Below are 26,992 nucleotides of genomic sequence, written 5' to 3' on the forward strand. Positions count from 1 at the left end.
CGGAGCGAGGCGGCGTGCCCTCGCTCCTCATCCCGCCGGCGGGGGCTTTGCCGGGGCGGATGCTCCAGCCCTGTCCCCCCTCTGCGTGGAAAAGACACCCGGCTCCTGGGGTGAGCTCCACTGCGGCGGGGACCTATTTGCTGGCCTCGCCGGAGCGAAGGGGCCAGGCTGCTCCGCGGGGTGCCCGAGAGCTCCCGCGGGCCCCGACGGCGAAGCGGGGGGAAGCGGCGGTGGCCGGGGCGTGAGGCGGGGCGGCCTTTGTGCGCTGCCGGCCCGGTGCCTCCCGGCTGCGGCCCCGCGGCTCTCCCGCGGCGCGCCTCGGCCCGCCCCGTCCCTCCCGCCGCTCGGCGCCGCGCACACGCTGCACTCTGCCCGGCGTGGTTCGTTATTGTTAATGGGCGAACAATAGGCACATCTGCCCTTTCTTCCAGCATAAAGGCACCTTAGCTAACGAGGGGGGTTGGCGGGTGGGCTCGCTTTTTCTTTCTCCTCCTCCTTTTCTTTCTTTTGGGGGAAAAAATAAAAGAAAACCAGCGGCACGTCCGGCTGCTGGGCGCCTGGGGACATATGCTCGCCTCGCACTGCCTGGCACGGCCCCCGGGCCACTCGGGGTCCGCGGCGGGGGCGGGAGGGGGATCCCTCCCCATCGCATTGCCTGGTTGGACTCAGGGGGATCTCGGGAGGGGGGGACGGGACACAAGAGCTTCGGGGAGGGGGGTGGGCGAGAGCTGAGGCGCAGGGGAGACCCCGGCTGGGCCCGGGACGCAGCGCCGCGGGGCTCCCGGCGCCCATCCCCAGGCCAGGTAACGGGAAGTGTCCCGGTAGGGCAGCGCAGGGGAGCGATGCCCGGGCCGGCGGGCGTGTGGGGGGGGGCGGCGGCTGCGGGACACGACGGGGGGGGGTGCGGGAGTGCACGGCGGGTACGGCCCACGGACGCCCCGGGGCAGGGCGGTCTCAGCCCCGGAAGCTCCCGGTGAAGTGAGGGCGAGGAGGCTCCGCGCTCACGGAAAACGCGGAGTCACCGAAGGGGCGGAGCGGGCGGCCCTAATACCCGGGAGCCGCCCGCCCGGCGGAGGCGGGGTGCAGGAAGGGGGGGGGGACGAGGCCGGCCCTTTGTGCCCGGCGGGGAGGGGGGCGCTAGGGGCCGGGGCGGCGGCAACGGCGCGGGACAGCGCTACAGCACTGACTCTGGACGCGGCCGCGCGGGGCTCGCCTCCTTAATAGGGGCGGTGACGTCACGGGGGGCGGGGGCGGTGCGGGCGGGGGCGCCGCGCGCATGCGCCGGTCCTCCGGCCGCGCCGCTGCAGCAGCGGAGCGGTGTCCAAACGGCGGAGCGCAGTGAGAGCCATGGCTAGAGATGGCGAGGGACGCGGCCAGACACCCGCCGCGGCTGCGGAGCCTGGCCTGAGGGAGCGGGGGCCATAGAACCGACCCGGCGGCGTCATCCAGCAACAGAAAAAAATCCAAACAAATAAATAAATTACCAAAAAAAAAAAAAAAAGGAAAAGCCACCAGACCGGCAGCAGCAGCACCGCCACCAGCCCACAGCGCCCGCCCGCCCGCCGCCGCCGGCCCGCGGGAGGAACCGGCCCGCGGCCGCCGCGAAGAGCTCCGGGACGCCCCGCCGCCCACCAGATAGATGTGCGGTCCGGCCGCCCGCACGGCCGACGATGAACGCGCAGCTGGCGATGGAGAACATCGGCGATCTGCACGGGGTGAGCCATGAGCCGGTGCCCGCCGCCGCCGACCTGATGAGCGGCAGCCCCCACCACCGGAGCGCGGTGGCCCACCGTGGCAGCCACCTGCCGGCCCACCCGCGCTCCATGGGCATGGCGTCCATCCTCGACGGCGGCGACTACCACCACCACCACCGGCCGCCCGACCACGCGCTGACGGGCCCCCTGCACCCCACCATGACCATGGCCTGCGAGACACCCCCCGGCATGAGCATGAGCAGTACCTACACCACGTTAACCCCTCTGCAGCCTCTACCTCCCATCTCGACGGTCTCGGACAAGTTCCCTCACCACCACCACCACCATCACCACCACCACCACCCCCACCAGCGGATACCGGGCAATGTGAGCGGCAGCTTCACGCTCATGCGGGACGAGAGGGGTCTGGCGTCTATGAACAATCTCTACACCCCCTACCATAAGGATGTTACCGGCATGGGGCAAAGCCTCTCTCCGTTGTCTGGATCGGGCCTGGGTAGCATCCACAACTCCCAGCAAGGGCTGCCCCACTACGCTCACCCCAGTGCCACCATGCCCGCCGAGAAAATGCTCACCCCAAACGGATTTGAAGCCCACCACCCTGCCATGTTAGCCAGGCATGGCGACCAACACCTCACCCCCACCTCCGCTGGCATGGTGCCTATCAACGGGATCCCACACCACCCCCATGCCCACTTGAATGCCCAGAGCCACGGGCAGATTCTGGGCTCTGCCAGGGAGCAAAACCCTTCTGTAACTGGTTCGCAGGTCAACAGTGGAAGTAATTCAGGGCAAATGGAAGAAATCAATACCAAAGAAGTAGCTCAGAGGATCACCACCGAGCTCAAACGGTACAGCATCCCCCAGGCTATCTTCGCCCAGAGGGTGCTGTGCCGGTCTCAAGGGACCCTCTCAGACCTGCTGAGGAACCCCAAGCCCTGGAGCAAGCTCAAATCCGGCCGGGAGACCTTCCGCAGGATGTGGAAGTGGCTCCAGGAGCCGGAGTTTCAGCGGATGTCTGCTCTGCGGCTGGCAGGTGAGCCCGCTGCGGGGCGGTCGGGGCACGGCGGCGGCGGGGCTGGGGCCCCGGGCCTGGGCAGGCCGCCCCGGTCCCTGCCTGCCCCTGAAGAGCAGCCCCGGCCCCCTCTCCGCCGCTCCGTTTCTTTCCTTTCCCCGTTCCCTATCCCGGCTCCGCGCACCGGCACCGTCCGGCTCCTCTGCGCCGCGCTGCCGGCTGCCAGACAAAGCCAAGCCGGGGCTCGGGCTGCGCACTGCGGCGTCCCGGCTTTCCCCGTTATCCCGGGCGGGGCGCACCCGCCGGGCTCGACCGTGGCCGGCGGGACGGCGCCCAGCGTGCCCGGTAACGGGGCGCCGCCGACGCCCGCACCGACCGGCTCCCGCGCTGCCCTGCCCGGGCAGGACGAGGCGGAAATGCTTTAACTGGCGGCGGTCTGAACGACCGGGGCAGTACCGGGCCCGGCCGTGCGGTGCTGCCCGGTACGAGCCACAGACGGGGCGCGGGGAGCCCCGGTAATGCGCCGCCGAGAGGAGTCGGTGCGTCTGCTTTGTGCTGGTGGCGGCGGCCCCGGGGACGGCGGGCTCCGGTCGCAGAGCCGGCGGGGCTCGGGCCGGTGTTAGCTCCACGTCCCGCTCGGGTCGGGTTAGGTGTGCTGGGACAGGGGTTTTCCCCCAAAGGATACGAGCCTGGCGTGTGAGTGGTGGCTGAGAAATGCTGCGGGCTGAAATCGTTAGATTTTTTTTTTTTTGAAAACTGGTTGTAATTATCATTAGGCCGTGGAGTTTGAATTTCGCGTGGATGCTTCTGCATGAGAGACGCAGCCTGTGTCGAGGCTCCCGTATTGTTTGCTCGGAGATTTCCGTCCCGTTCGGTACCTGTTCTCCTCTGCCGCCTCCCCAAACCCGCCAGCCTGTGCTCCCAGCGCAGAGCGCGGGTTTAATATGCCGTGAGTGAGGGTTTGTTAATTAAGTGATAGGTCTCCATTAATTTGTCCCTGGAGAACGCGAGACAGTCAATCCGAGTCGGAGCCGGGGTCACTGATCCGTTTCACAGACAAAAATAAGGGAAGGGCCAAATCTTTCTCCTTTCAAATGCACAAATGAAATGGTCCTGCGCTTTCGACTACCACGACGGTGGGAACTGGGAACCGGGAACCGTTTCCCGCCCGCGCGGGGACCCGGCCGGGCCACCGCCGCGCTCCTTGCCTGGTTCCAGCCGACCGCCTCGTTTCTGAAGCCTAAAGCGGTGCTAGGAAGGGCCCGTAGCAGGATCTCCCTCCCTCCCGTAGCTGGCCCTGCGGTGCACGCCGGTGGGAGGACGTTGCTCTCTTTGGCTTCCACTCCTGCGGAGTCAGTTTCAAAGGTCTGAGCGCTCAGAAAATGACCTTTCCGCCTTCCCTTCCTCAACAACCGCCCCATCAGGAGAAAACCCTCGTCTTGCTGGTGCTACCCAGGAGAGGAGGATGGAGTTTGTGTTTCCAATACCCCCGTAATGATTGCTAAGGCGAAGTTTCTTCGATTTGGAGCGTATTTTTACGACAATTCGGTCGACCTGAATCTCCGCTCATTTGCATAGATCGATACTGGAAACAACCCCTCGCTTCGGAGTCTGCTGGCATCCCCTCCCTGGCGCTGCCGGCCGGGAAGCTCTGCCAGCCCCGACTGCGGGGCCAGGCAGGAGGGAGGCGGCAGCTCCCCGCGGCGCGGCCGCTTTCTGCCGCGGGACGGCCGCGCTCTGCCCAGCTGCCGGGTCCGGAGGGACCCATTGTTCGCCTCTGCCCCGAAACCGCCCCTTCCTCCAGCCACCCCCGCGCTGCCCTCGCATAAACGGATCCCGGTAATCCCGTTAGAGAGACAAAGCCTCATTATTCCGCCTTCCCTTTCCGATGAAACCCGAAAGCTGGCACCTTACAGAAACGGCCTCCCCGGGGCGAAACTAGGCTCGCAGGCCGGGGAGGCGAGGGGGCCTCGGAGAGGGCTACCCCGCCCGAGATCCCCCGCGTCCCCCGCAGCCGGGCCGGGCAGCGCAGGCACCAGCGGGGCCCCGCAGGGCTCCCCCGCGTTGCAGGGGGCTTCGCCCGGCGCTGCCCCACCTGGGCGCCGGCACCCCGCAGCACGTGGTCATTTGCATAGCGCTGCGTCCCAGCCAATGGGGGCGGCCTCAGGAGCCCCCCCCCCCGGCCCCGCCCCGCGCAGGCAGCGCCGCGCTGCGCGCCCCTGCGCGCTGCCCGTCTTGCGCTGCAGGCAATCCGCTGTAAATGCATAAACTATCGATTTTATTTTGTGCAGGTTTTATATGTGTGATGATCTTACTAAGTGGTAAAAATCTGCCCCGATTGATATTGATGTATGAACATCAATTCAAAATATCATAAATTACTCCAGCCGACGCAAATTACATTTCACGTCCAAATTATAACTCACTCCCAGGCGTTTAGAGAATTATCAGGTAGATAAATACCCAGAGCGGAGTCCTCGCCATCTTCATTTCTTCCCTTTCTGATTTCCTGCAGGCAGAGGCCGGGAGGCGGTGAGGGGGATGGAGCCTGCTTATTTTAGGCCTCACGGGCTCGCCCAGCACTTTATCTTGAGTATTTGCCCCTTCCAGCCATCCCTGGGGGATTCCTACCTCCCAGATTACAGAAGCTCCGACAAATAGAGGAAAAATTGGTAGTTACATGGAAGCAGGATTGAGGTCTTGACACTTCCTGGGCTGTCTCTTGAAATGTAAGCAGAGCTGCTAATTGCAAAGCTGACCTCTTCCAGCCTCCATCTTATTCATCCCGTCTTCCTTCTCCTCTCTGTTCCCTTTCCTTTGTCCCCCTCTCGCTCCCCCTCTATCACTGAATATTTATCTCTTTGGCCGTTTCTCCGTTAGTTAGTCTTCCCTCCCTCCCCCCGCCTTTATAGACATTTGGAAGGGCAGTGAAGGGATACCGAAAAAACAAATACAATTCAAAGAAAATGTACATCCCTTCTGCAGCCAGCTGGGATTTAAGGGTGAATTTATTTCAGGTTATTTTCTTACGGGGGAGGGGGAGGCGGGGGGAGGAACAGGAGCAGATAAAGAAGGCAAAGCCCGACTCGTCTTGTTCAGGAAAAAATAATCTGCTTCGAGCCATTCGTTGTTACAAACACAGCTGCCCAAGGGCCGGTTGCCGGCCCCGCACAGGCTGCCTGCCGGGGCGGGAGGGAAGAGCCCGAGGGAGAAACGCTGCAAAGAAACGTTTCGGGAGCGGGCGACGGGGGTACAAGGGACCCCACAGGCCCCTTTGAATCTACTGCAGGAGGGGGTCCGGTTTGCCCGGGTGCACTCTCCGAGCGAGCTCGTCCCGAAGACCCCTCCCCCCCCCCCCCGCTTTCGGCGGCTTCCCCATCGGGTTTCCCGAGCCCGTCCCGGGGCGGCGGGAGCCGGGCGAGGGGAGCGGGGGCCGTGGGAGAACTGCGGTCGCCCACGGGGCTCGCGTGGGGCGGATGGCCCTTCCTTCCAGAGCTACTCGATATTTGCCTGCGACCTGTTATTTTTGATAGTTGCATCTTTTTTCCCCCCCTCCTCTTTTTCTTTCTCCCTCCCAAAGTGAATCCCGGCTAAGCTGAAGCCTTGGGAAGCCGGCGAGAAATGCTCGCCGAATTAACTGTTAAGAAATCGATACTGTAATCAGAGCGTTTTCCACATTAAATATGAAATCTAATGAACGCCGTTTGCACCTCTCGCTCCGCCGGCCGCCCCAGCGTGCGCTGGGGAAGGTCGATGCCGCCCCGGCCCCAGCAGCTCCCCGGCCCCGATTGCCTCATTAGGGCCTGTTTAATATTTACCCGGCGGGGACTTTGCATAAACGCATTTGCATCAGGGAGGCGGAGGGCATCGACCGGGGGCTTCACCGCCGACACCGGGGAGAGGCCCTGCCGCTCCCCGCCCTGCGGGCCGCCCGGACGCTGCTGGCACGGGCAGGGGCCTGGCTCCGCGCACCGCGGACGCGGACAGCGGCCGTTCCGCGACTGCAGGCGCGGTGCTGGGGCCGAGGCAAGGTGTCCCGGCCCGGTAGGACCGGAAGGCGGGAGAGCAGCCCCCAGCCCGCCCCCGGCGCGATCGTACCCCGCTGCAGCGCTCGGTGCGCAGCCGGGCAGGCGCTGGGAGCCGCGCTTGTTTGCCGGCCGTGTCCTTGCGGCGGGATTGATTTACAGCCTCTCGCACACAGCCGCGTTTGCCCTTCGTTAATGTTTGCCCAGCGGGAGGCGGAGGAGCGGGGCCGGGCGGCGGAGAGCCGCGTTCCTTCGCACCGGACCGGGCCCGTCCCCGCGGCGCCCCCGGCACCACGGCTCGGCCCGTCTTTATTTGTTTGTTTGCTTTCATTAGCCGCCGCGTGGCGGGGAGGCGTCGGGGGGGGCCGTGCCCCGCTCCCACCCTCGCTGCCGTTTGGATGAAATAGCCTCAAAACGGGGCCGCTCTCGACCGCGGGCACCGCCGGGGCCGCCCCGGGCTCCGCACGACCGGGCTGTGGGCGCGATGGCGGCCTTGCCCGCCCCGTCTGCCCGCCCCCACCGGCCAGGGCCACCGAGCCGCCTGCAGCCCTCGCACGTCGCCCCTCGGTTCCCGGGGGCTCTGCGCCATCTACTGACCGCCGGCGGGCGGGAGCCGGCCCGGGCACCCCGCCTGAACCGGGAGGCGGCGGGTCCCCCGGGCCGGGAGGCGACAGCTCCGGCGAGCGCTGCGGGCCGGGGTGCATCGTGGCGGGGTGCCCTGCGCCGGTGCCCGGGCTGTCTCCGTCCGGTGGTACCCCGGGAACCGAGGGGCGAGCGCGGGCCGCGCGGCTTCAGCACCGCGGACAGCTACCGCCGGCCCGGCACGGCCCCGCTCCCGCGGGAGCCCCGCGGCGAAGCCAGCCCTCCCGTTTCGGGGACGAGGCCGCCCGGAGCCCGGCCGCAGGGATTTCCCGAGCCGCCCCACGGCTGCCAGCTCCGATGGGGAGCAGCGCCGCATCGATTATGCGTAACGGCAGCCCGCAATTAGGGCCGCGCTGCCGCGGGGCGGGCCGGGCCGGGCTGCGCCTCCACCTGCCCGCGGCTGTGTGCTCGGGCTGCCCCGAGTGGACGCGGTTTGTGGATGGATGCATTCCCACTCTCGCGTGGCCCGAGGGGAAGCGAGCTCCGCATAGCACTGTCACTGCGTGACCCTGCCCCGCCAGCCGGAGGGGTCGAGATGCCCCAGGACGAGAGGAGAGGTGCGTGGCACCGGGACTGTGCTCGCCGCAGGTGCCACCGGTGGGGAGCCCGGGCGCTGCCGGGGCTGCAACGGGGTGCTGGCGTGTGCGAGCTGCTCTTTGCACAGCCGGAAAGTAACGTGATGGTTAGATTGAGACAAAATTATCTGAAAATGGCCAGGAATGCATCGGTGCCTGTGTTTGCATGTACCGGCACTAAAGCAAAGCTCATGTTACTCTGTGTAGCAGGAGGATCCCCATAACCTCCACACAAGGAACAAGTTCGTTTCGAGGGAGACCTAGGGTGACTCTAAGCGCAGGAGCTTTTCTGAAATGCTGGTGACTTTAACCTGAAGACTACAGGCATCGAGGGCAGCTTTTCCTGAGGACCGAGCAGGGACCTAGCATGGCATCATGTCGGGTACTTCCATGATCAAATCGATAAATCTTTATTCGCATTTAAAATATAAATCTATCTGGATAAATCATATACTGACAGAGAAGTGACCGATACTTACTGACTTTCTTCGGAAATGCAGCTTACTTGAACCATTTTGCTTAAGAGGAAGTCAGTTTTATGATGCTGAAGGAGTAATTTATAGGGACAATTTATTAGCTCAACAGTAGTTTTGATTTTTTCCAATTTTAGGGCGATAGGAAGTCTCAGTGGTAACATTTTATGTACAGCCCAAATGGCAATTAAAACGCGATGGATTGCTGTTTTGCAGGTGTGCAAGCAGCATCACAAGCTGCTGCAGATTGTGTAATGTCAGCGTTGGTGTGTGCGAGCATTTTCCGGTGGACTATTAGAAATGCTGCTACTTCAAACAGCTGAAAGTATTAAATGAGATGACGCGGGGGCCTCTTCCTTAGCGACTTGGGTGCAGAAGCTGCTGCAGTGAACCTGCTCTAGGGTTATGGATATTTTTAAGGTACAGCAATACATTGCGTACATGGCATCCTAGCTGTGTCGGTAGGAAGTTCCCCACAGGCAATGGGTGCAATCAGTGCAGGCAGATTTCCCGCAGGTCCGCAGCCCTCCCCCCGCAGAGGCAGGCTGCCACACTGCTGCCATAATGCCCCCCAAAACGGAGGAACTTCTTTATGTCATCACTGCCGTATTTCTCGTTCATTTGAGACATATCTCGCTATTTTGAATATATTGTCGGAAATGACTGGGGGCTTAAAAATTGGAGTAGGGGAAGCGGGAACGGGCAGGTAGGTCCTTAGGAACAGCGTGCAGGTGCGAAGCTCTATCGCAGTCCAGGGCAGGCAGGCCCATGTGTTTCCGCAGCAATATGTGCCCTGTAAACCCGCGCAGGAGCGAGCGGGACCGGGCGGGGCGGGGCTGCCGGTGCTCTCCGGCGGCGGGAAGCGCGGGGCGGGGCCGGGCGGAGCGGCCACCGCTCCCCGGGGGAGGTGCGGGGCGGAGCAGCGGCTCCCTGGCGGCGCGGCGCGGTGCGAAGCGGAGCGAGGAGCGGAGCGAGGAGCAGGCAGGTGCGGAGCGGGCAGGTGCGGAGCGGGCAGCGCTGCCCGGCTGCGCGGTGTGGGGTGGGGTGCGGAGCGGCGCGGTGCGGAGTGGAGCGGCCGGTGCGCCCCGGCTGGGCGATGCGGAGCGGCCGGCACTCCCCGACCGGGCGGAGCGGTGCGGTGCGGTGCGGTGCGCGCCCCCCATGCCGGGCAGCGGCAGCGGCGGGGAGCGGGCGCCACCCAGGGGCCGGGGGCTGCCTGCGCCGCTGCGGGGCGGGGAGGCGGGCGCCGGGAAGGGCTAACGCGATTAAAATATTGATGTAGTCGCAAAAATCGTTCATTAAGGCAATTTAATCTTTGCTATTAAATGTCTTTTCAATTCATTTAGGGTAATTAAGATGCAGTTAAAGTGATTAAATTCTAATTACTTATGCTAGACAAAGAAATATTTGTCACAGTAATATGGTTAACTAAAGACCCAGATCAAGAAATTTTGCATTTACTTTAGATGATATCGCAGGAAAATCGGGTGCTTTCCCCTGATTGATCCACTTAGCAACTTATTCTGTAATGGTGATGTCAGCTCACTCAAGTGGTTACAGGTCCATCAACACTGTAAGTTTGTGTAAACCCCAGAATCCCAAACTGTTGAGTCAGTGCTCCTTAGTCGGATTCACTTTATGATTCCGGGGCAGCAAATTAAGGTCACTCATTTTAATACAGTGCACAGGAGTGAGGTGTTTACCGTTCAGTCTCAGCTGGGATCTGTATGTTGGCAGGCCGACGTCATTCTGTGAGCTTCCCATACAGGAACATATTTTTATCTCTTTTCATGTTATGGGTTGAAGCTTTTGGGAACATTCCTTGTGGCATCGATGCTGTCCGCTAACTGCCACAGCGGGAGCACATGGCCGTGCAGAGGCTCTGTCTCAGGCAACACCTTTCCCAAGAGATCCTGTCTCCCAGGCCCCTTCGAAGGCCCCAGGGCAGTGACGAGCAGGATGGGGCAGTGCAGGGGACCACCAAATGGCGATGTCTTAGAGTGAATGGCACACAGCAGCTGTGGTTATTCATCCAGGCCAAAGAGATTTGCTTGCTTTTAGTTCATGAGCTGAAGTCTGCCTGCAGGGAGGATGCGTCTTACCGGCCCCTTATGTTGTTCTCCTGTTCCCACAAATATGAAGGTTTTGACAATTAGGAAAGATCTATCATCTGTGTGTCTCTCTGCATGCTCCAGAGGTGTTGTTCACATGATAAGGATGGAGCTTATCACACTTTATTATGTATTATCATCACCATGATTTTACCATAAACTTTTGGCTACTCGCTTCCACTGAGCTGTTGCAATCAGCGTGATTAGGACTATCTGACGGCCAAAGTGCTTAAGCAGTTTCAACTCCTCTGGAAACCCTGCTGCCTTTCCCACCCGAAGTTGGAGCCTCCTTCAGAAGATATCCTCCAGCGTATTCTCTATCTTGTACCAGTGAAGAGTTTTCACTCTCTGAAAATGTTATTGGATATTTGGCGATGTTTCAAAACTAGAAGCAGATGCTTTAGAAGGAGATTCCCAGGGACTTAGTGGGCGCAATTCAGACTATAGCTGAGGCAGATCCCAGCCTTTATAGACCTGACACAACAGAGATTAGAAAATAGATGTAAGGTCAGAATTCTAAAAGGGATTTTTATGTCACTAAGACACGTCCTGTACACAGGAGGTTGGGATAGCTAGAAGACTAGGCTTTGCAAGAGGAGGAGGAAAAGATGATCACACAACTTTTGAGAACTTTCTCAAATCAATCTAAAATATATCTCTTCTGTCTCCTATTGCAGATGCAGAAATGCAGGGCTTTTGCTGGCACTTCTTTGAGCTGGGCTGCATCATTTCCCACTCATGGGAAGGGTGACTGCTCTGAACCAACAGTAACGAAGCTGTTGGCTTGTAAACTCCTCATTGCTGTCTGGGAATCTTGCACTGGAGTCTTTGAGAGAAGCATAAAGCAGTTGTTGGGCTTGTTTTTTTTTTTTTCTCCTACCTGTCTGAAACAAATACAATGCTCATGAATAGTAAGGGTGAGACTCTCCTGAAAACTAAACCATTTGAGTGAGAGTCATAGTGAAGCCCCCAGAGTTCAGTGCTGAGTTTACCTTCTGATGTGAAACAACCAGAAAGTGCCTCCTCAGGCAAGACAGAGCTGAGGTCCTGTTAGCCCACAGACCTGAGAGATCACCAAACCTCTTTGCTCCCCAAAATGAACACTTTGGGTACAAAATGGGTTCCTACAGACTCCCCCTGTCTGTAGCATCCGACTCAACCTTCTAGCCATGGTGCTAATTGGTGTCAAATAATGTGTCAAATGTGATGGAAATTAGTACAGTGTGAACCTGCTCATGGGGAGCTGAACCAAGACCACTGCTTCATCTCGTACAGGGCACTCGATGGCCATCATGTAATAATGGCATGTGGTCAGCAGCGACCCGGGTCAGAGCTGGAAATGTGACCAGTTGCCTCAGGGTGAAAGGCCTTGTATCCCATCGCTGGTGGCCAGCACACGGTCTCCTCTCTGTGTCAACCAGGCTCTAAATTCAGCATGGCTGGAGATGTTATCGTGAGTGTGCCTCCCCTTGCTGGCCTGGCCCCGCTCTGGGTACAAACAGAAGGAAAAAGGGCTCCCTGTAAGTGGAGACCCACTGTGTGCCTTGGCTTCCTCCTCCACGAGGTGAGAAGACTCATGCCAAGGCACTGGTGGGACTGTACACTTCCCTTCCCAGAGGAGCTGGAATGCCGTGCTGTTGCGGTGCACCCGGGCAGCCATGCTCCCCTCCTGCTGCCCTGTGTCCCTCCGCCCTTTCCAGCCACTTTGTGCAGTGAAAAACCCGGTCGTGGCCGTTGTGCGTGCCTCCGCCGGAGCTACGGGAGCTGCTGCTGGCAGCTGGTGAGCTGTGTGACCCTTTGGAGCACGTGGCCGCTGCCTCAGCCTGGCGGTGTGCGTGTAAGGGCATGTGGTGCCAGGTCTGAAACCCCCTAAATCCACCTTCTTCTTCCTCAGCATCTCCCACTTTTCCATGCTGGATCTGAGAGCACACGCTCAGTGATGGCAGCGAGGGGGACCACCAGCCGAGCAATGCCTCTTGCGCTGAGCGTGGTCCTCTGCCTTCACAGCTAGCCACAGGGCTTGGGACGGGGTTTGCCCAAGTAGGATTTTCTGTTGTTGTTCCCCCCACTCCGGTGCCAATTTTCCAGAAAAGCAGCCAGCAGAACTTGTGATGGTATTTTATTATGTGCCCCAAACAAACCAGCAGAGAGGAGGTTTCTTGAGACTAGACTATTACCGGTTTCATTCTTTGCTTCTGGTTTTTAGAAAGGAAAATCCGTGTTTGCCAGGTACAACCAGGCACATGTGTATGCACCAAGTGCTCCTGAAAATTGATTTATGATAATCAGGGTTTTTTTCCTTAGATTTTAAAAAGAAATCCACTCTCTAGGAATGAAAGACTAGATCAAGTGTCAGGGTTAACACCTGAGCTTACTGTAATCTTGACTTTTAGACTGACAGAACGGTGTAGTTCACATCACAGGTGGGCAAAATATCCTCTGTGCTATCTCAACCTGAAGATGCAATTAGCGCGTTTTCACGGGGGACATGATGCTGCTCACACCTCTGGCAGAGCAGGGCTGATCCCGCCGTGCTGCACGTGCTGCCAGGGTAGCTGGGCGCTGCAGGACAGCGGCGGTAGATGGTGCAGCTGCAGCGGCGAGACCCCGGGTCTGCACCACACACAGGCAACCGGGCCTCAGTGAGATGTACAGACCTTACAAGGTTTGGCAAGTTAACTCAGCCAAATCCCTCGGGCGACTTAGAAGGAACAAAGGGAGCCAAAAATAGATTGATGGACTGTATCAGGAGAATTGCAAGTGTCAAAAATATCTGTTGCTCAGGGCAGAGGAAGATGGAAGTGACTGGAAGAGGCCAGAGTTCAGCAGCGGATTTATAAGGCTCCTTCTGGCGCTGATGATATTACATTGTCATATCTGCACGTGTGTTGCCAGAGTCACAGTGACTCTTTCTTTATCCTCTGCTTTGCTTTCTTCTTAATTAGACTTTATAAGGTTTTTTCACAAGGCATCGCAAGGAGCATCATCACTCAGCCGGGGCAGCCCAGAGACAAAGAGCACATCTGGCCGCACAGGGGAGCGAGGGCAGCGTGCAAGGGCGGTGTGCGAGCCAGTGTGCCAAGGGAGAGGTGTGCATTTCTGGTGAGCACAGCACCCCACAAAGCACCTGCGTTCAGCTTCTGTCCGCTCACAGTGGTCATGGGCAGGGGCATGGCAACCATGTCAGTGCAAATTACTGTTACTATCTTCTGCTATGTAAAATAAAATCCTCATATAGATGTGTGATAAACAGTTTTGAAGACAGGCTCAGGCGTTTTTCCAAAACAGGGTTTCAGCTGGTGTCTCAGGAGCCTCTGACTTCAGCGGACAGCCTTGCCGGCGTTGGGGGTGGACCTGGCCCAGGCAGGCGTAGCTTTGTCTGAGCGTGACCTGGGCTGAGCGCAGGCTGCTGTCACCGGGCTGCATGGCCCCAATTTGTCAGCGCCTGCGGCGTGAGCCTCCCCGGCTCTGTGCCTGCTCTGGATAGACTCTCACGATGGAGCAGATTTTATCCCGTGGTGTACATTTGTTCTCTGGCAAGCTGGAAGCTACAATTTATTATTAAAATTGATTGGCTCCAGTGCAGGGAAAACGATTGTAAGGAAACCCTATTACGGTTTTTCATTATCACCATTATTTATTTTTAAGTGCTATTAATATTCCTGAGTCTGGACAAGGCAGAAGATGAAAGGTGGTATCCACCCTGGCTGCTCACAACCCGAGGCCTGGCAGTACCGTCTGCAAGGGCTCTTTGAACAATTAAGCACATTGGAAAGTTTTTGCCCTCAATTTGCCTCTGGTGAACGCTAACAGGAGCAGAGCCGAAAAGGAAACAGCTTTTGCATTGCCTGAAAATGATGCGGAGTTTGAAGGTGTTCCTGGTCTCCCCCAGGTGGAAGAAGGCTCTGTGAGCAGTGCTGGGCAGAGCCAGGGCCAGTGTGCCGCTCAGCGGGCACCGGGCACGCAGGACGAGCCGGGACCAAAGCTCGGCTCGGCTGGGCTGCTCTGCTGGGGCAGCGGATGCCTTGGGTTCAGTGCTGAGGCTGTGCCGTGTTCCACCAGGACTGAACCTCTTGTGTGTGAGTCTTCCATGTCTCAGTAAGGTCCCAAATTGCAACTGAGTCAGTATCTCGCTTTCTCTGAGCCTATATGTAATTAGTCCTTCATTCAAAGGAGAAGAACTCCAACTTGGACATGAGGACAAGATCTATCTCATTTCATAGGCTAAACTAGAGCGTATCTTCACCTCTTCCCACTAGGTGTGGACCAAGCCTTAGGAAACCAACAACCCTGCATGACAGTTTGTTAAAAACTAAAATCCACACTGGTCTGCAGGAGGAAGGGATGGCTCCCAGCTTCTCCAGGGAACAGCATGGGAACCTCACACTTGGTTTCTGATGGGCATGACTGAAATTAAGTTTTATTTGCAAAATACTGAAATTGGCTTATTTGTATCGTAGACTGGGTAGAAGTTATTTTTTCCCTCCAGTGATGAGCGCCTTTTTCTTACCCCTGTGACGTTACTAGCAGTAATTATGAGGTCTCTGATACAACTGAAGTTCAGGCACAAGGCACGTTGTAACTCTTGGGACATTCTCCAAGCAAATAATTATTCAGGAATATTAAATTTCAGGACATGAGCACAAGCTCAGGAAACAACATGTTAAGCAAGTTAGTTTCGCAATACACGGTTGTTGTTTTGTTACTCTCGATGATTTCAGAGAACTCATGTACTAGTTGTGATTGAATCCCCAGAGGTTTACACTGCTAATTGAACTAGCTTTGTATCATCTGCTGCTGTGACTGTCACTGGTGATGTGACGATTCCTGCCGAGGCATTGCACAGTGCTGGCCTGGACCGCTCCGTTTGTGTAGCTGGGATTTTGTGACAAACAATCATCTGGACAGTGTGTCTATGTGAAAGCTGAGATTTGTGTAGCCTTTGAAAACAGAAGGTGCACAGCAGCGTGAGCAGAAATGAGGTGTTAGGCACGACAAACATTATCTGAGTTTGGTTTGTCTCCTCCTCTGCCCGTTAGCGGGGACAGAGTCAGAGCTGGAGACTGAGGACGTTACAGAGCCGAGCTTTGGCGGCTGCTTTCACGCTGGTTGTCAAAGGGTTAGACGTGTATAAAAAATTGAGATTCTGTTGATATCTTCTTTGCTCTTGATTCCTGATATTTGTCAGTAAATAACAGGCTATTCTTGCAAAAGTATTTTTAGCGCTGCGTTATCAATGTTTGCTTTCAATGGGGTTGCAGAATTATTTCAGTAGGCACTGATCCCCACGGTGAATTCTCCAGCTTGACTTCAGTGGGGGCTTGCTTGCATGAGAAAACCTGGTTTTCAGCCTAGAAGCTCCACAGCGTTTTAGAGGTCAGGATGTAACTTCAAAGGGCTCTTCAAAGGTTTTCAGATAAAAATAACTGTAGAAGATAACGAGTTTGGCATCCCAGTCCGTTTGATCGATGTGTCATTGCTTATGAAAGAATGTGTAGCTGGAATACATATTGTTAGGGAGCTCTTCAAAAGCTTCTCCTCAGAGGGGGCTGAGACGCCGGTGTCGTGGTCCCTGCGGGCCTGGGCCAGCAGAAGGTGCCTTCGTGTCCCCTGAATTTCGCTGTCCCGTCTGTGCCGTTGCTATTTCTCTAAGTACGAAAGGTGGATGACTATTTTTATACCTCCCTCGAGCAATTAAACCCTCGTGCCAAGGCTGGCTCTCGGTGGCAATAAAAGATGTAGGAAGGACCTTTGTAAAGTAATTTGCTGTTTTTGTTCCAATAACCGTGGAACAGGTGGAGACGCTGCACAAAATTCTTCATATAATCAGCACCGATCTCCACAGAAATCAGGACTAGACAGGCACAGAGACAGAACATCCTTATTACCTTCAGAAATACATCTCTAAATTGCCATTAAAGGACCTTGCTAGAGAATAAAGGGGAAACAGACAACTTCAGACTCTTTTGAAAGTGAGACAGAGCAATCTGTCCTCCCAAGGAAACCATTTATCCTAGCGAAATGCTGACAAAGATGAGCTGGCAGACAGTCAAAGGCTGCCGGGGGATCCGGGAGCCGCTCTCCCAGCCCTGTCGGATCCTGCCTGGCAGGTGATCTGCAAGGCAGATTTCAAATTGCAAGTGCCCTTTAATAATGCAGAGCAAAATAACGTTCTGAAGGGGAAAGCAGGGATGATAGATGAAATGAGGTGAAATTCTATAAAGAAGATTTACTATACCATTGTTCTGCATGTCAAAACATGGTTTATTTTGTTCAGAATACATAATTAGCAAGACTGTAGCAGCATCCTGGTTTATCCCAATTCCTTATTTCTCAGCCGATGAAAAGCTGCAGAAATGAACTGATAACAAATGATGAAGGTAAAAAAGGTGGGCAAGGCTGACTTTAGAGCTCAGTGCATTTCCGCTGTACCTCATAGGGATATTACTTAGTTAAATTCTCAGCAAAGTGTAAACTCTCAGTAATAACATTTGCTGAGTTTTAACAGACAATGATAAAGGTATTTTCTAATTTCTATTCCTTGTAATTTTATAGTCTGGAATAAGTTAAAAAATTAAATTGACGTGTCGCACATCCTTTCCAAATTTGGAAGCTGAAATGAAGGGTCCCTTTTCCCCAGTTTGTCCTGTACTGCGTTCCCGTGGACTCCTCTGCCAGCCCTCTCTAACCACCCTCCCCTTTCTTGCAGCGTGCAAGAGGAAAGAACAAGAGCACGGGAAGGATAGAGGGAATACACCCAAAAAGCCTCGGTTGGTCTTCACGGATGTCCAGCGTCGAACTCTACATGCAATATTCAAGGAAAATAAGCGTCCGTCCAAAGAATTACAAATCACCATTTCCCAGCAGCTCGGGTTGGAGCTGAGCACCGTCAGCAACTTTTTCATGAATGCACGGAGGAGGAGTCTGGATAAGTGGCAAGACGAGGGCAGCTCCAATTCAGGCAACTCATCTTCTTCATCAAGCACTTGTACCAAAGCATGAAGGAATAACCACGAACTAAACCTCGGTGGAAAAGCTTTAAAAATAAATAAATAAATAAATAAAGACAGACCAGGACCTCAAGATAGCAGGTTTATACTTAGAACTATTTGAAAAAAAAATGTTATTTATAAGTCCAAAGAAACCAAAGACTTATTTCACCTGCATTATGACTTTGTTCTAAGACACACACTTTAGTAGGACGACGACTTGCAAAAAATAGAGAGGAAGAAGAAAGCGAAATGGAGGGAATGAAACAGAACGCAAAGAGAAGAGAAAGAGACCACTGGTCTTACACCTTCGCCCATGATCATCTTCACCGTACGTGGCTGTTTAGTGGTTTGGAGCATAGTGATTTCTTGTCATTGAACGGACATCTCGTCAGATACGGCTCTTCATTTCCACAGCGATTGCCATGAAGGTGTAGAGTGTATCCATACTGCGTACACGCCGGTGGTTAGGGACTTAGTCAGGGCTGGTCTTCAGAGAGGGTTGTGCCATGGCACGACCGGCAAAGCGTGGAGTCGTCTGAATCCATTTGAACGGTAGTGTGATTTTTGCTGTTTCTTGGTTTGAACTTAACCGGTGTGATGCCGGGAAACAAGTTCAAACTAGGCAAAGAAATTTTGAATGGTACCTAAACCAGTGCATTCTCTTTGTTTGTTAAGGAATGTTCAGATTTAAAAAAGGAAAACTATTCCATCCATAAAAAAAAAAAATCGACTAGCTACCAAAGAACACATTTAATAATTATATTGCAGGTATTTTATTGCAATGATTTTAATATTCCAAAGCTATTTTTACACAAAATACTATGTAGAGTTATAGGTATAAACTAATCTAACTGTATAACACATAAAACTTGTAATCAAGACTGTTACTTGCAATTAGTCAAACCACATTATTGTTTCTTTCCATGATTGGCAAGAAAGAATGTCACCCGAGGAGACCGCAGCCCCTGTGTGAGCACAGGTGCCGGGACTGGGATGCTGCTTCCATTGAAGCCAGTCAGCCTTTTTGTCGCTGACTTCAACGGGAGCAAAAAAAGGGGCTGTTACAGCTGCGTGTAAGATAGCGCGGCAGCTATCGTGCGCGCACCCCCTTGTTACACTCTCCCAGGCTGATCTTGCTGGCAGCCCGTTGAACAGCGCTCTTTGCAAGCCGCGCTGCATATAAAGGTAGCTCAGCTCTGCCATCTAGCCTGCAAACTGGAGACCTGAGGCGTTTGGTATGCAAAAATGAAAAGAATTGTGAAATGTAAAACCACAGGGCTCAGCATCTGATCAATACTCATTGACATTAGTGAGCTTTTTTTACCTGTTGACTTTACCAGGCAAAGGAATAGCAGTAGCTTTGAAGGCTCGTGGTCTTTTCCTGTTGCAAACGGCGGTGCAACATCAGTTAACGTTGGTGGGAAGAGCTCCGACAGGAGCTCTGGTAGGGCTTTTGGAAGGCCAGATCCTGGTGCCTCTGAAGTCAACAGCAAAATACCCATGACACCGAGATACAGCCTGACGTTTCGTGGCAGCGTATCTGTGCGTAGCAGGCTGAGCTTTTGTCCCGTGCATTCTTTCTTGCTCATCTATTAATCAGGATAATGCATGAAATAGTTTAAAGTTTGTAGCTGAAAAGCTTTAAATGCTCTGTTGCTAACAGACCCATAGAAAAGAAATCATCCCGTTCCTACTCTGATAAAATTCAAAAGAAAAGCGTGCAACATCTGCATATTGAATTTTAGTGTAAGGGCAAAATAGGCTTTAAAAACCATACATGTGCCTGTTAGATTTCTAACCAGTGTTTCAAATTACTGTAGTAATTCTACTAGGTATACTAAATTCCAGAGTAACCAAATATGCAGGTATAGGCCCAATGCAAGGATTAGCAATAGGTAATCTTACTTACACCCTTTTTTAAAAAAAAGAGAAAGGAAAATTCAAGGTAAACTAGAATCCAACCGCCATCAACGATAGCAGATACCTTTTTTTGGGATGAAGGCCACTCAGAATATTAGCGACACCAAAGTTAAGCAACTTGGTATTAGTTCCCAAGAGGACAGGGTCTAGTCAGGGTTCAGGGTATACAGTTAATTTCCAGTAAGTGTTTAGAATTCAGCTGAAATATCTCGTTATTAAAACAAAGTCAAAGAAACCCAAGATTTTTGGCACCAAATATTTCTCCACATTTTCCTACGTTAAACCCACTTTAAGACTGACAAAGCAATTATCTATGAAAACGTAAGCTAATCCATGAGTTTTCTGAGTCTCTAGCTTACCTTAAATTTTAGCGAGCTTTCTTTTAAAGTGTTCCATCCCCACAGAGACATAATTGACATGGAAACATTAATAAGCTCACGTGTAAAGCATCTTATGAATGCAGTCTCGTTAGTGTAAGGTTAATAAAGGACAGCGATAACTAACGTTTTAGTTTTTTCCAGCAAAACACTGCTTTGTAACGTACCTATAGTTTAGAAAAGAAAGCCTTATTTATTTAAAACTTGAGAATTTAAAAATGCAGGGAAATTCAAAGTACATTGCCGCATTTTTTAGTATTTCCATTGTATTGTCTTTAGAGACTACTTGCTGAAACCAAAGAGAACTTTCATACCAGCATTAAATTTGCACCCAATATGCAATGTCAGGATCTCTGATACACACACCCGCAAGCCCCTGAATCGGTCTGTGTATATGTACACGCACACACATTTTGGTGGGGGTGTATGTACGTATACATGAGCACATATGCATCCACACACACTCAAACTGATGCACAAGTTAGAGATTTGAAGTGTTTTGGGTTTTCTTTTGTTTTTTTTAACATGTCTGTTTAAGTATATATAAACCTTTTGGTTCTTTATAAGCCATTAGGAACAAAACCACTCTTCCCATAAGCAATATGCGCCTCATACTCTGAATAGGCAAAGACCACACTTTTCTTTGGTTCCTTTCGAAACATGAAGCAAATAACTATGGAACTGCTCATTCTACCCGTAGAGCAGTTTTACCTCTGAGCAGACTGCCTGGCCGCACCGACTGAAGCATGGACAGGTTACCTGGTGCTCCCTGGCTCGGATCGCCGCTGTTCCTTAGCAGGGCATCCTTAAAGGGGAGCTTTTTTCTAATGCTGCGCTTACCATTAGACAGGAGAGCCTGTCTCTGTCCTGTTAGTGTTAGTCTTTCGGTTCACTTCATTCCTGACAAAACGGAAATTAGTTTCAAATTCCACAGAGGGACCTAAAAATCTGCCAGGAAGGGTTAGGAGAGGGAGCAGACCCTGAAACAATTTGGGAGCATCGGGAGATGGGGCTTCAGCCAAAGGCAGCTCCACGGGCGAGAGGGCATCAGGAACGCGCGTTGGGCTCGTAGGCTGCTTCCGAACCTGACCGCAGTGACCCACGGGGGGAGGCTGGCCAAGAGGTGAACTGTCCGCATCCATCCCCATTGTAAATGGCATTATTATCTTTCCAGGAAAAAAAAAAAAAGTAAAAAAAAAGTAAAATTCAGACCGACCCGCACCGCTACGTCAGCCCCCGCGTTGCTTTCCAGGGGCCTCAGCCTCCTCTCCTTACTCAGGTAACGCAAACCCAACAAGAGCAAGCGAGCCAGCACTGGGCCTTGCTTTCACTTGAGAATTTGCTCCTGCTCCGACCCGTGCCAGAGGCAAATTCCCAAGCGGCCGGGGGTGCCCTGGTGTCCCGCACGGGACCAGCCCCAGGGCTGCCCGTGGGCACCGCTCTTCTCCTGAGAGGGATTTCGGGATCAGGCCGCGGTGGCGGCGGGCGCTGCCGGGGGGGCTCGGAAACACCACTGAGCTTATACCAAAGAGTCTTAGGACACCTCTCCTCACCTGAGTCATAAATGAGACGTTTTTACCCCCCAAAACGGTCCTTCTTTCTACTACTCTTCCTCCTATCCTCCTCCTCTTCCTCCTCCTTTGTACATAAGGATGAAAACTATGCATTTAGCAAACAAAGAGAAAGCACTTACCCTTTTCTATCTCGCTGCGTTTGGGTGCATTCAAAGGCCCAGGGGCTAATTTTGAGACTGCTTAGCCTCCTGGTTTATTATTGTGGTGTGGTTAGCTTTACAATACATTTGGTAACTATTTGCTAAAGACAAAGAAACAAAAGGTAAGGAATAGCTACTTCCACGTGTTAAAAAAAAAAAAAAAGAAAAAAAAAGAAAAAAAAAGTGTGTAAAGATCTACTATTTATAGTGTGAACCAAAGACGCTACCTCACTCGATTTCCATTGGTGATTTTAATCACGTTGATGATACCAAAGAATACCAAAGATTTTTCATGCACGGCCTCGGTCTGGAAAGGGAACTCATCCTCCTCCTTGCCCCCGTCCCCCCGATCCCCCTTCCTCACCTTCACTCAGTGTGTAACCTTGTCTTCATTCTTAATGATAATGCTAATAACCTTACGAATACTTCTCTTGCTACAACTGCTACTACTGATGATAAGGATACTACTACTACTAATAATACTGATAAAGCTCTAGGCAAACATGTTGCAAACTTTGTAAACTCATAGGACGAGTGCCTTGCTTGAACCAAAGTGTTAAACCGCTGTTGACCTCTTTATCTCTCACCTTATACTCTTTGAATACCTCAGCCTGTTAGAAAGGCCACTAATGAAAAAAAGGAATAATTCTTCACCGTGGTGCTTTTTGCCGTGCAACCATGCAATGAAACTTTCTTTGATACCAAAGGAAAATGTTTTTTTCCACTTTCTTGCTGACAAACCAAAGGTTCCCTCTTCTTTCCCCCAGAGCAGCTTGAGTCCCTCAGCCCAGACAGGCCGTGCATCGCTTTTACCAATTCCTCCAAATACCTCATAGTAATAAATCTTTAGGGTTATGTTGTATAGAGAGTCTATGTGATAAGGCAGAACTTACTAGTTTGATAATTGTTAAGGTTACTTAAAAAAAGCTTTATAATTCTTATTTATTTTGTAGGGGTTGTTTTGTTTGTATATTCCTTTTATATGATTTGGTTTGGGTTTGGGTTTCTTCTTTTTTTCCTTTTTTTTTTTTTTGGCAGAACTTCCCTGTTATACTCAAGGAAGATCTTATTCCTGGGAATGTTTCAAAGTGGGTAAAGATCGCTGTTTGCAATTAATGCAAGAAAGGGAAACATGGCTTTGATTTCTTTTGTTTCAACTAGGATGCTTTGTGTTTGCTAGTCGATGTTCTTTTCACAGGGTAAAAAAAAAATATTCTCTGCTGTGATAAATGGTTCCTATTTTTTCTCTATAATGTGCTGTGATTTTTAATTTAATTACATTTTGTATACGCTTATTTAATCACTGCTTTAATTTATGACTATGTAGTTTAAAAAAAAAAAATTGTATATAGTAGATTCAAAAATGGCCAAAGCTTTATGTTACAATCTTTTCATTCTTGATGCCGAGATGAACTGAAGGAGAGTGCTTCTCTTGACTGCAGGGTGTATCTTCAGCCTTGTCTTGGCATGCACTTCCACCCGTGTTACAAACACTGCCAGGTTATCCCCCCGGGCCTCCCTTCCCCCCAACTTGTACATGCCAAAATGAGTGTTTCAAGGTAGTACTTTTGTCACTTAGAAAGCAGAAAGGCATTATTAGTGTGTTTTTCCTTTAATTTATTTGTCTTTTTCTAGAAAGGTTGCTTTGTGGGTGAGACCCGCACATCCAAAGAATTTAAAAGTCGTTTAATGTTGAAAAGCACTGGCATTTGTGAGAGACTTTGCTGAGTTTTTCTTTTCCTTCTCCATTCGCACGGGTAGCGCAAGTAGCGGGCGTAAGCCTTGGGAGAAAAGCTAACTTGAATTTGGAAACCTTGCTCACGGAAAGGCCTTCGCCAGCCCCCCAGGGACCCGCGGGGGGGTCCTGCCCCCCGGGACAAGCAGGGGACGGCTGGAGGGTGGCGGGGGGCTGTGAGGGCGGCGGGGGGCGGTGCGGGCGACCCGGCTTGGAGAGCGCTGGAGGGCTCGGGCCGCCCGTGGGCCACCGCCGTGTCACCCGCTCTCCAGCCGGGGGACGGGACGGGCTCTGCAAGGCGCAGCCAAGTGCCCCCCCAGCTGCGGCCGGGCCCAGGCACCGTGGCAGAACCGCAGTGCCCCGGCTGCGGCCGGGCAGGGAGGGACCCGTGCGGCATCCCTCCGAGGAGACCGGGCGCTGCGCCTGCCCCCGGCCCCCCTCCGGCTCTGGGGAGGAAAAAGCAGTTTTGAGTCGAAAAGCAAAAAAGAGAGTAATGACAATGACAATTCTGCAAAGCTGATGATGGCATCACGGCACAGAAAATAGGATGCCACTCGCCTGTATTTTATTTTGCGTAAAGACTAGGTTCTGTTTCAACTAAATGTTGTGTACCGACACGGTTTGTAATGGCTGTAAATATTTCCTTTCCCCGCAGAGTAGCTGAGCTCCAGGTGTACCTTGTTTTCCTTTGGGGGGATAGCGGAGGGGTCGAGGGCGGGAAGGACAAGGGCAGGGTTTGAGCTTTTGGTCAGAAGTTACACTTTCTAGGTACATTTTTATACTTCAAGTATTGAAATGGGGCAATAAAGACGCTCTGAAATGCAGGATCATTAAATGGTCTGTTGGTAAGCATTGGCTAAATGTCTGCTTTTAATATGTAAACTGACGCCGTGCAATGAGTTACGTTTCACGTGGAGGGGGGACACAAAGTATTAGTCTATGAATCCAGCAGGAGCCATCGAGCGCTGGCCAGAACTGTACTTAGAAGTCACGGTTTCTTTTCCTCTGCCGGTAGTTTGATTTCTCACCGTCCGTTCTGCATTTATCGCATCCTCACTGTGGAACCGCGTTAGTTTTGCAGTCTGAACCCAACAACAGTGTTAACTGAAAACAAACGTTAAAGCATTGTCTTTTACTTGCTTTGGTAGTTGTCTTCATAACCCCCTGCCCGCAGTCCAGTCCCAGCTAAGCCGAGCCTGGGCCAGCCGGGCCCGGCCCCCCCCAGCTCCAGCCGCCGCCGCGCAAAGAGGGCGCCAGAGACAATCACAGGGCCAGGTCCGTAGAGGTAGGAAATCTTCCGAGAGCGAGAGGGAGTTCTTCCAGAGCAATGAAACAAAACAAAGCAAAACAAAAAAAAAGAAAAAAAAGAAAAAAAAAGACAAAAAAGACAAAAAAAAAGAAAACAAAGCGAAGATTTTGATAAAAGACAACTTTGCTGTCATTTTTAGTTTGCCCATTAGGAAGCAGTAGTAGTTTATGCGTTGCATCTGCATTTCAGACTAAGTGATTATTGTACCTAATTACGGTTGATTGCTAATATTTCCTCAATCTCTCTCTTAGTCAAGCGCTTCTTCTTCTGTATTTTTGTGTGTAGCGACAACAAGTGTAATGCGCTAGGCATTATTCTGGTTTGGTTATGAGTATCTCCTGTACTGCGTTAAGATTTCCTTAAGTTACTTTTTTTAAGCTTTGCTACTGTTCTCACTTTATGCCGTGCAATATCATCTGCTGTGTTTGCTAAGCAAAAAAAAAAAAAAAGAAAAAGAAAAAAAAAGAAAAAAAAGCAAGTGATGATGTCATCATGCTTTTCAGTGTTACAATGTTTCAGCGTTTATGTAGTCACAAAAATGTAGTAAATAAAAGGTTGGATTTTCCAGCACTTTAAATTTAGACATTTCTTGCCTTCTTTTGTGTCTCCACGGGCAGCCACAAGGCACCAGGCTGAGCGGAGGGGAGCAGGTGAGCCCCGTGGGGCAGCCCCAGCTCTCCCAGGGGACGGGCAGCGTTCGCTGTGTCACGGGAGGGACATCCATGGGGGGTGACACGCGAAATGGCACCTCGGGCCTCATGGCGCTGTGTCTTCTTCCCTCCATCCGTGCTGAAGACTGCAGCCCCCCGCCCCCAGCAAACACCCCCACGCCCACCTGCGGCCCCCCGGGCCCCCCATCCCCGCTCCCACCGCGGTGCCCAGCAGGGTGGGCTCCAGGGGAAGCGGGTGCTGAGTGTCTGAAAGGCAAGTGCGGTTCATACCAGATACATTTCTCTAATTGAGGGGAAAAACATTAAGAAAATAAGCGAAGCAAATAATCTTGGTTTCCTTTGTATCGTCTAAGGGTATGGATGTCACCAAACTAATTCACAGAGGTGTTTCCTTTTGTGTGATGGAGTCCACCTCAGGCCCGCAGGATCAATATTTAATTGTTTAAAGGGATATTGTATTCCTTCCCTGTCACTGTTGTTAATGCCTCCGCGCTCTGTAATCCCACGGGGTCTTTTCCCGGGGATCTGATCAGAGAGATTACCCATCACTCAGGAGTGGTGGGAGGAGAGTCCCCGGCCGTAAAAGATTCAGCAATGCATTGAACCATTTTCTCTCTATCTCCTAATGAAGTGATGAAGCGTGTGCCACAAAATTTAACAGGGTTTTGTGGCAAATCGGGTTGCGCTGCTGAGAGGAGGATTAAACCTTCATCTTTGTCCCATAAATCACAGCATCAGCTACATTTATTCTGATGGATGGTCTGGACTCTACTGACAATATTTTATCTCTGGAAGCGCCTGCAGCCTGTGCCCTGATGTGCAATTTCTTTTTACTGCTGAGCCGAGAGAGGCACTGAGCGCATCCCTTCGGAGAGCTCCCCTTGGGCTTGGTATCCCAAGACCGCGCCAGAAACCGAAGCATCACCAGCAACCCACATCCAGGGCAAGCGCAAAGGGGAGATGGGAAGCCAGAAATGTCCTCTGGTGCAAAGTGGGGGCTCCAGCATACCCTGCCCTGCACAGCACCCTCACCCGGAAGAGAAAAACACCTCCAAAGACACAGCAAAACGCTTCTTCTAGAAAAAATAATCTGGAGATGCCACACAAATTGAAGTCCAACAGGCAGCTGTGGGTACCGTCTCCAAGGTTCTCATCCCACAGACCAGGGGAGGACAACGGGCAGCATGCGGGCAAAGCCTGGTGGAGCTGCAGCAGGTCCCCTCGCCGTGACCTTTCTCTGCTCCTCCCGTCCCATATTTCCTTCTCACGTGAGTCGTTTCGGTCAGCAGTCTCCCTGAGCCCAGGTGCTGGAGGTGGCCCCTGGGAATGTCCCCATCCCACGCAGGGACAGGCCAGCTGCCAGCAGCAGGCAGGGACGCTGGGGTGCCCAGGAGCCTGCATGGCTTCCCAGTTACTTCATTAAATTGGAGCTTTATATTTATATTGGAGTTATATTTAACTCTGCTGTGTGCACCCTTTATCTCAGCGTGCTCAGGGAAGCCGGCTGGGCTTTCCACAGGTGCCCAAATCCCAAACACCAAAATGAGCTTCACAGACTCTTTCCTGAGCACTGGCAGAAACTGAGGAAGAGGGACAGCAAGCAGAGCAGCGCAGAACAGTCTCCGTTCCACCTCGACCCTCCCAGGGACAAAGACAGCAGGGGCGGCTGGGTGCTGCCTTCACCCACCCTACGCGGCATGAGGCCACTCTCGGTGGCA

At 53.0% G+C, this 26,992-nt stretch overlaps 1 protein-coding gene across 1 annotated transcript; it reads left to right on the top strand.

Annotated features, from left to right (window-relative positions):
- The first annotated feature begins 1,344 nt into the window (after window positions 1-1,344).
- On the top strand, window positions 1,345-25,130 carry ONECUT1 (one cut homeobox 1). Its single transcript, XM_054837441.1, has 2 exons — window positions 1,345-2,751; window positions 17,266-25,130. The coding sequence occupies exons 1-2, from the start codon at window positions 1,671-1,673 to the stop codon at window positions 17,556-17,558; spliced, it is 1,374 nt and encodes a 457-aa protein (XP_054693416.1). The 5' UTR covers window positions 1,345-1,670; the 3' UTR covers window positions 17,559-25,130.
- Window positions 25,131-26,992: the final 1,862 nt, after the last annotated feature.

The sequence above is a fragment of the Grus americana genome, chromosome 10 (assembly GCF_028858705.1).
Source record: "Grus americana isolate bGruAme1 chromosome 10, bGruAme1.mat, whole genome shotgun sequence".
NCBI lineage: Eukaryota > Metazoa > Chordata > Aves > Gruiformes > Gruidae > Grus > Grus americana.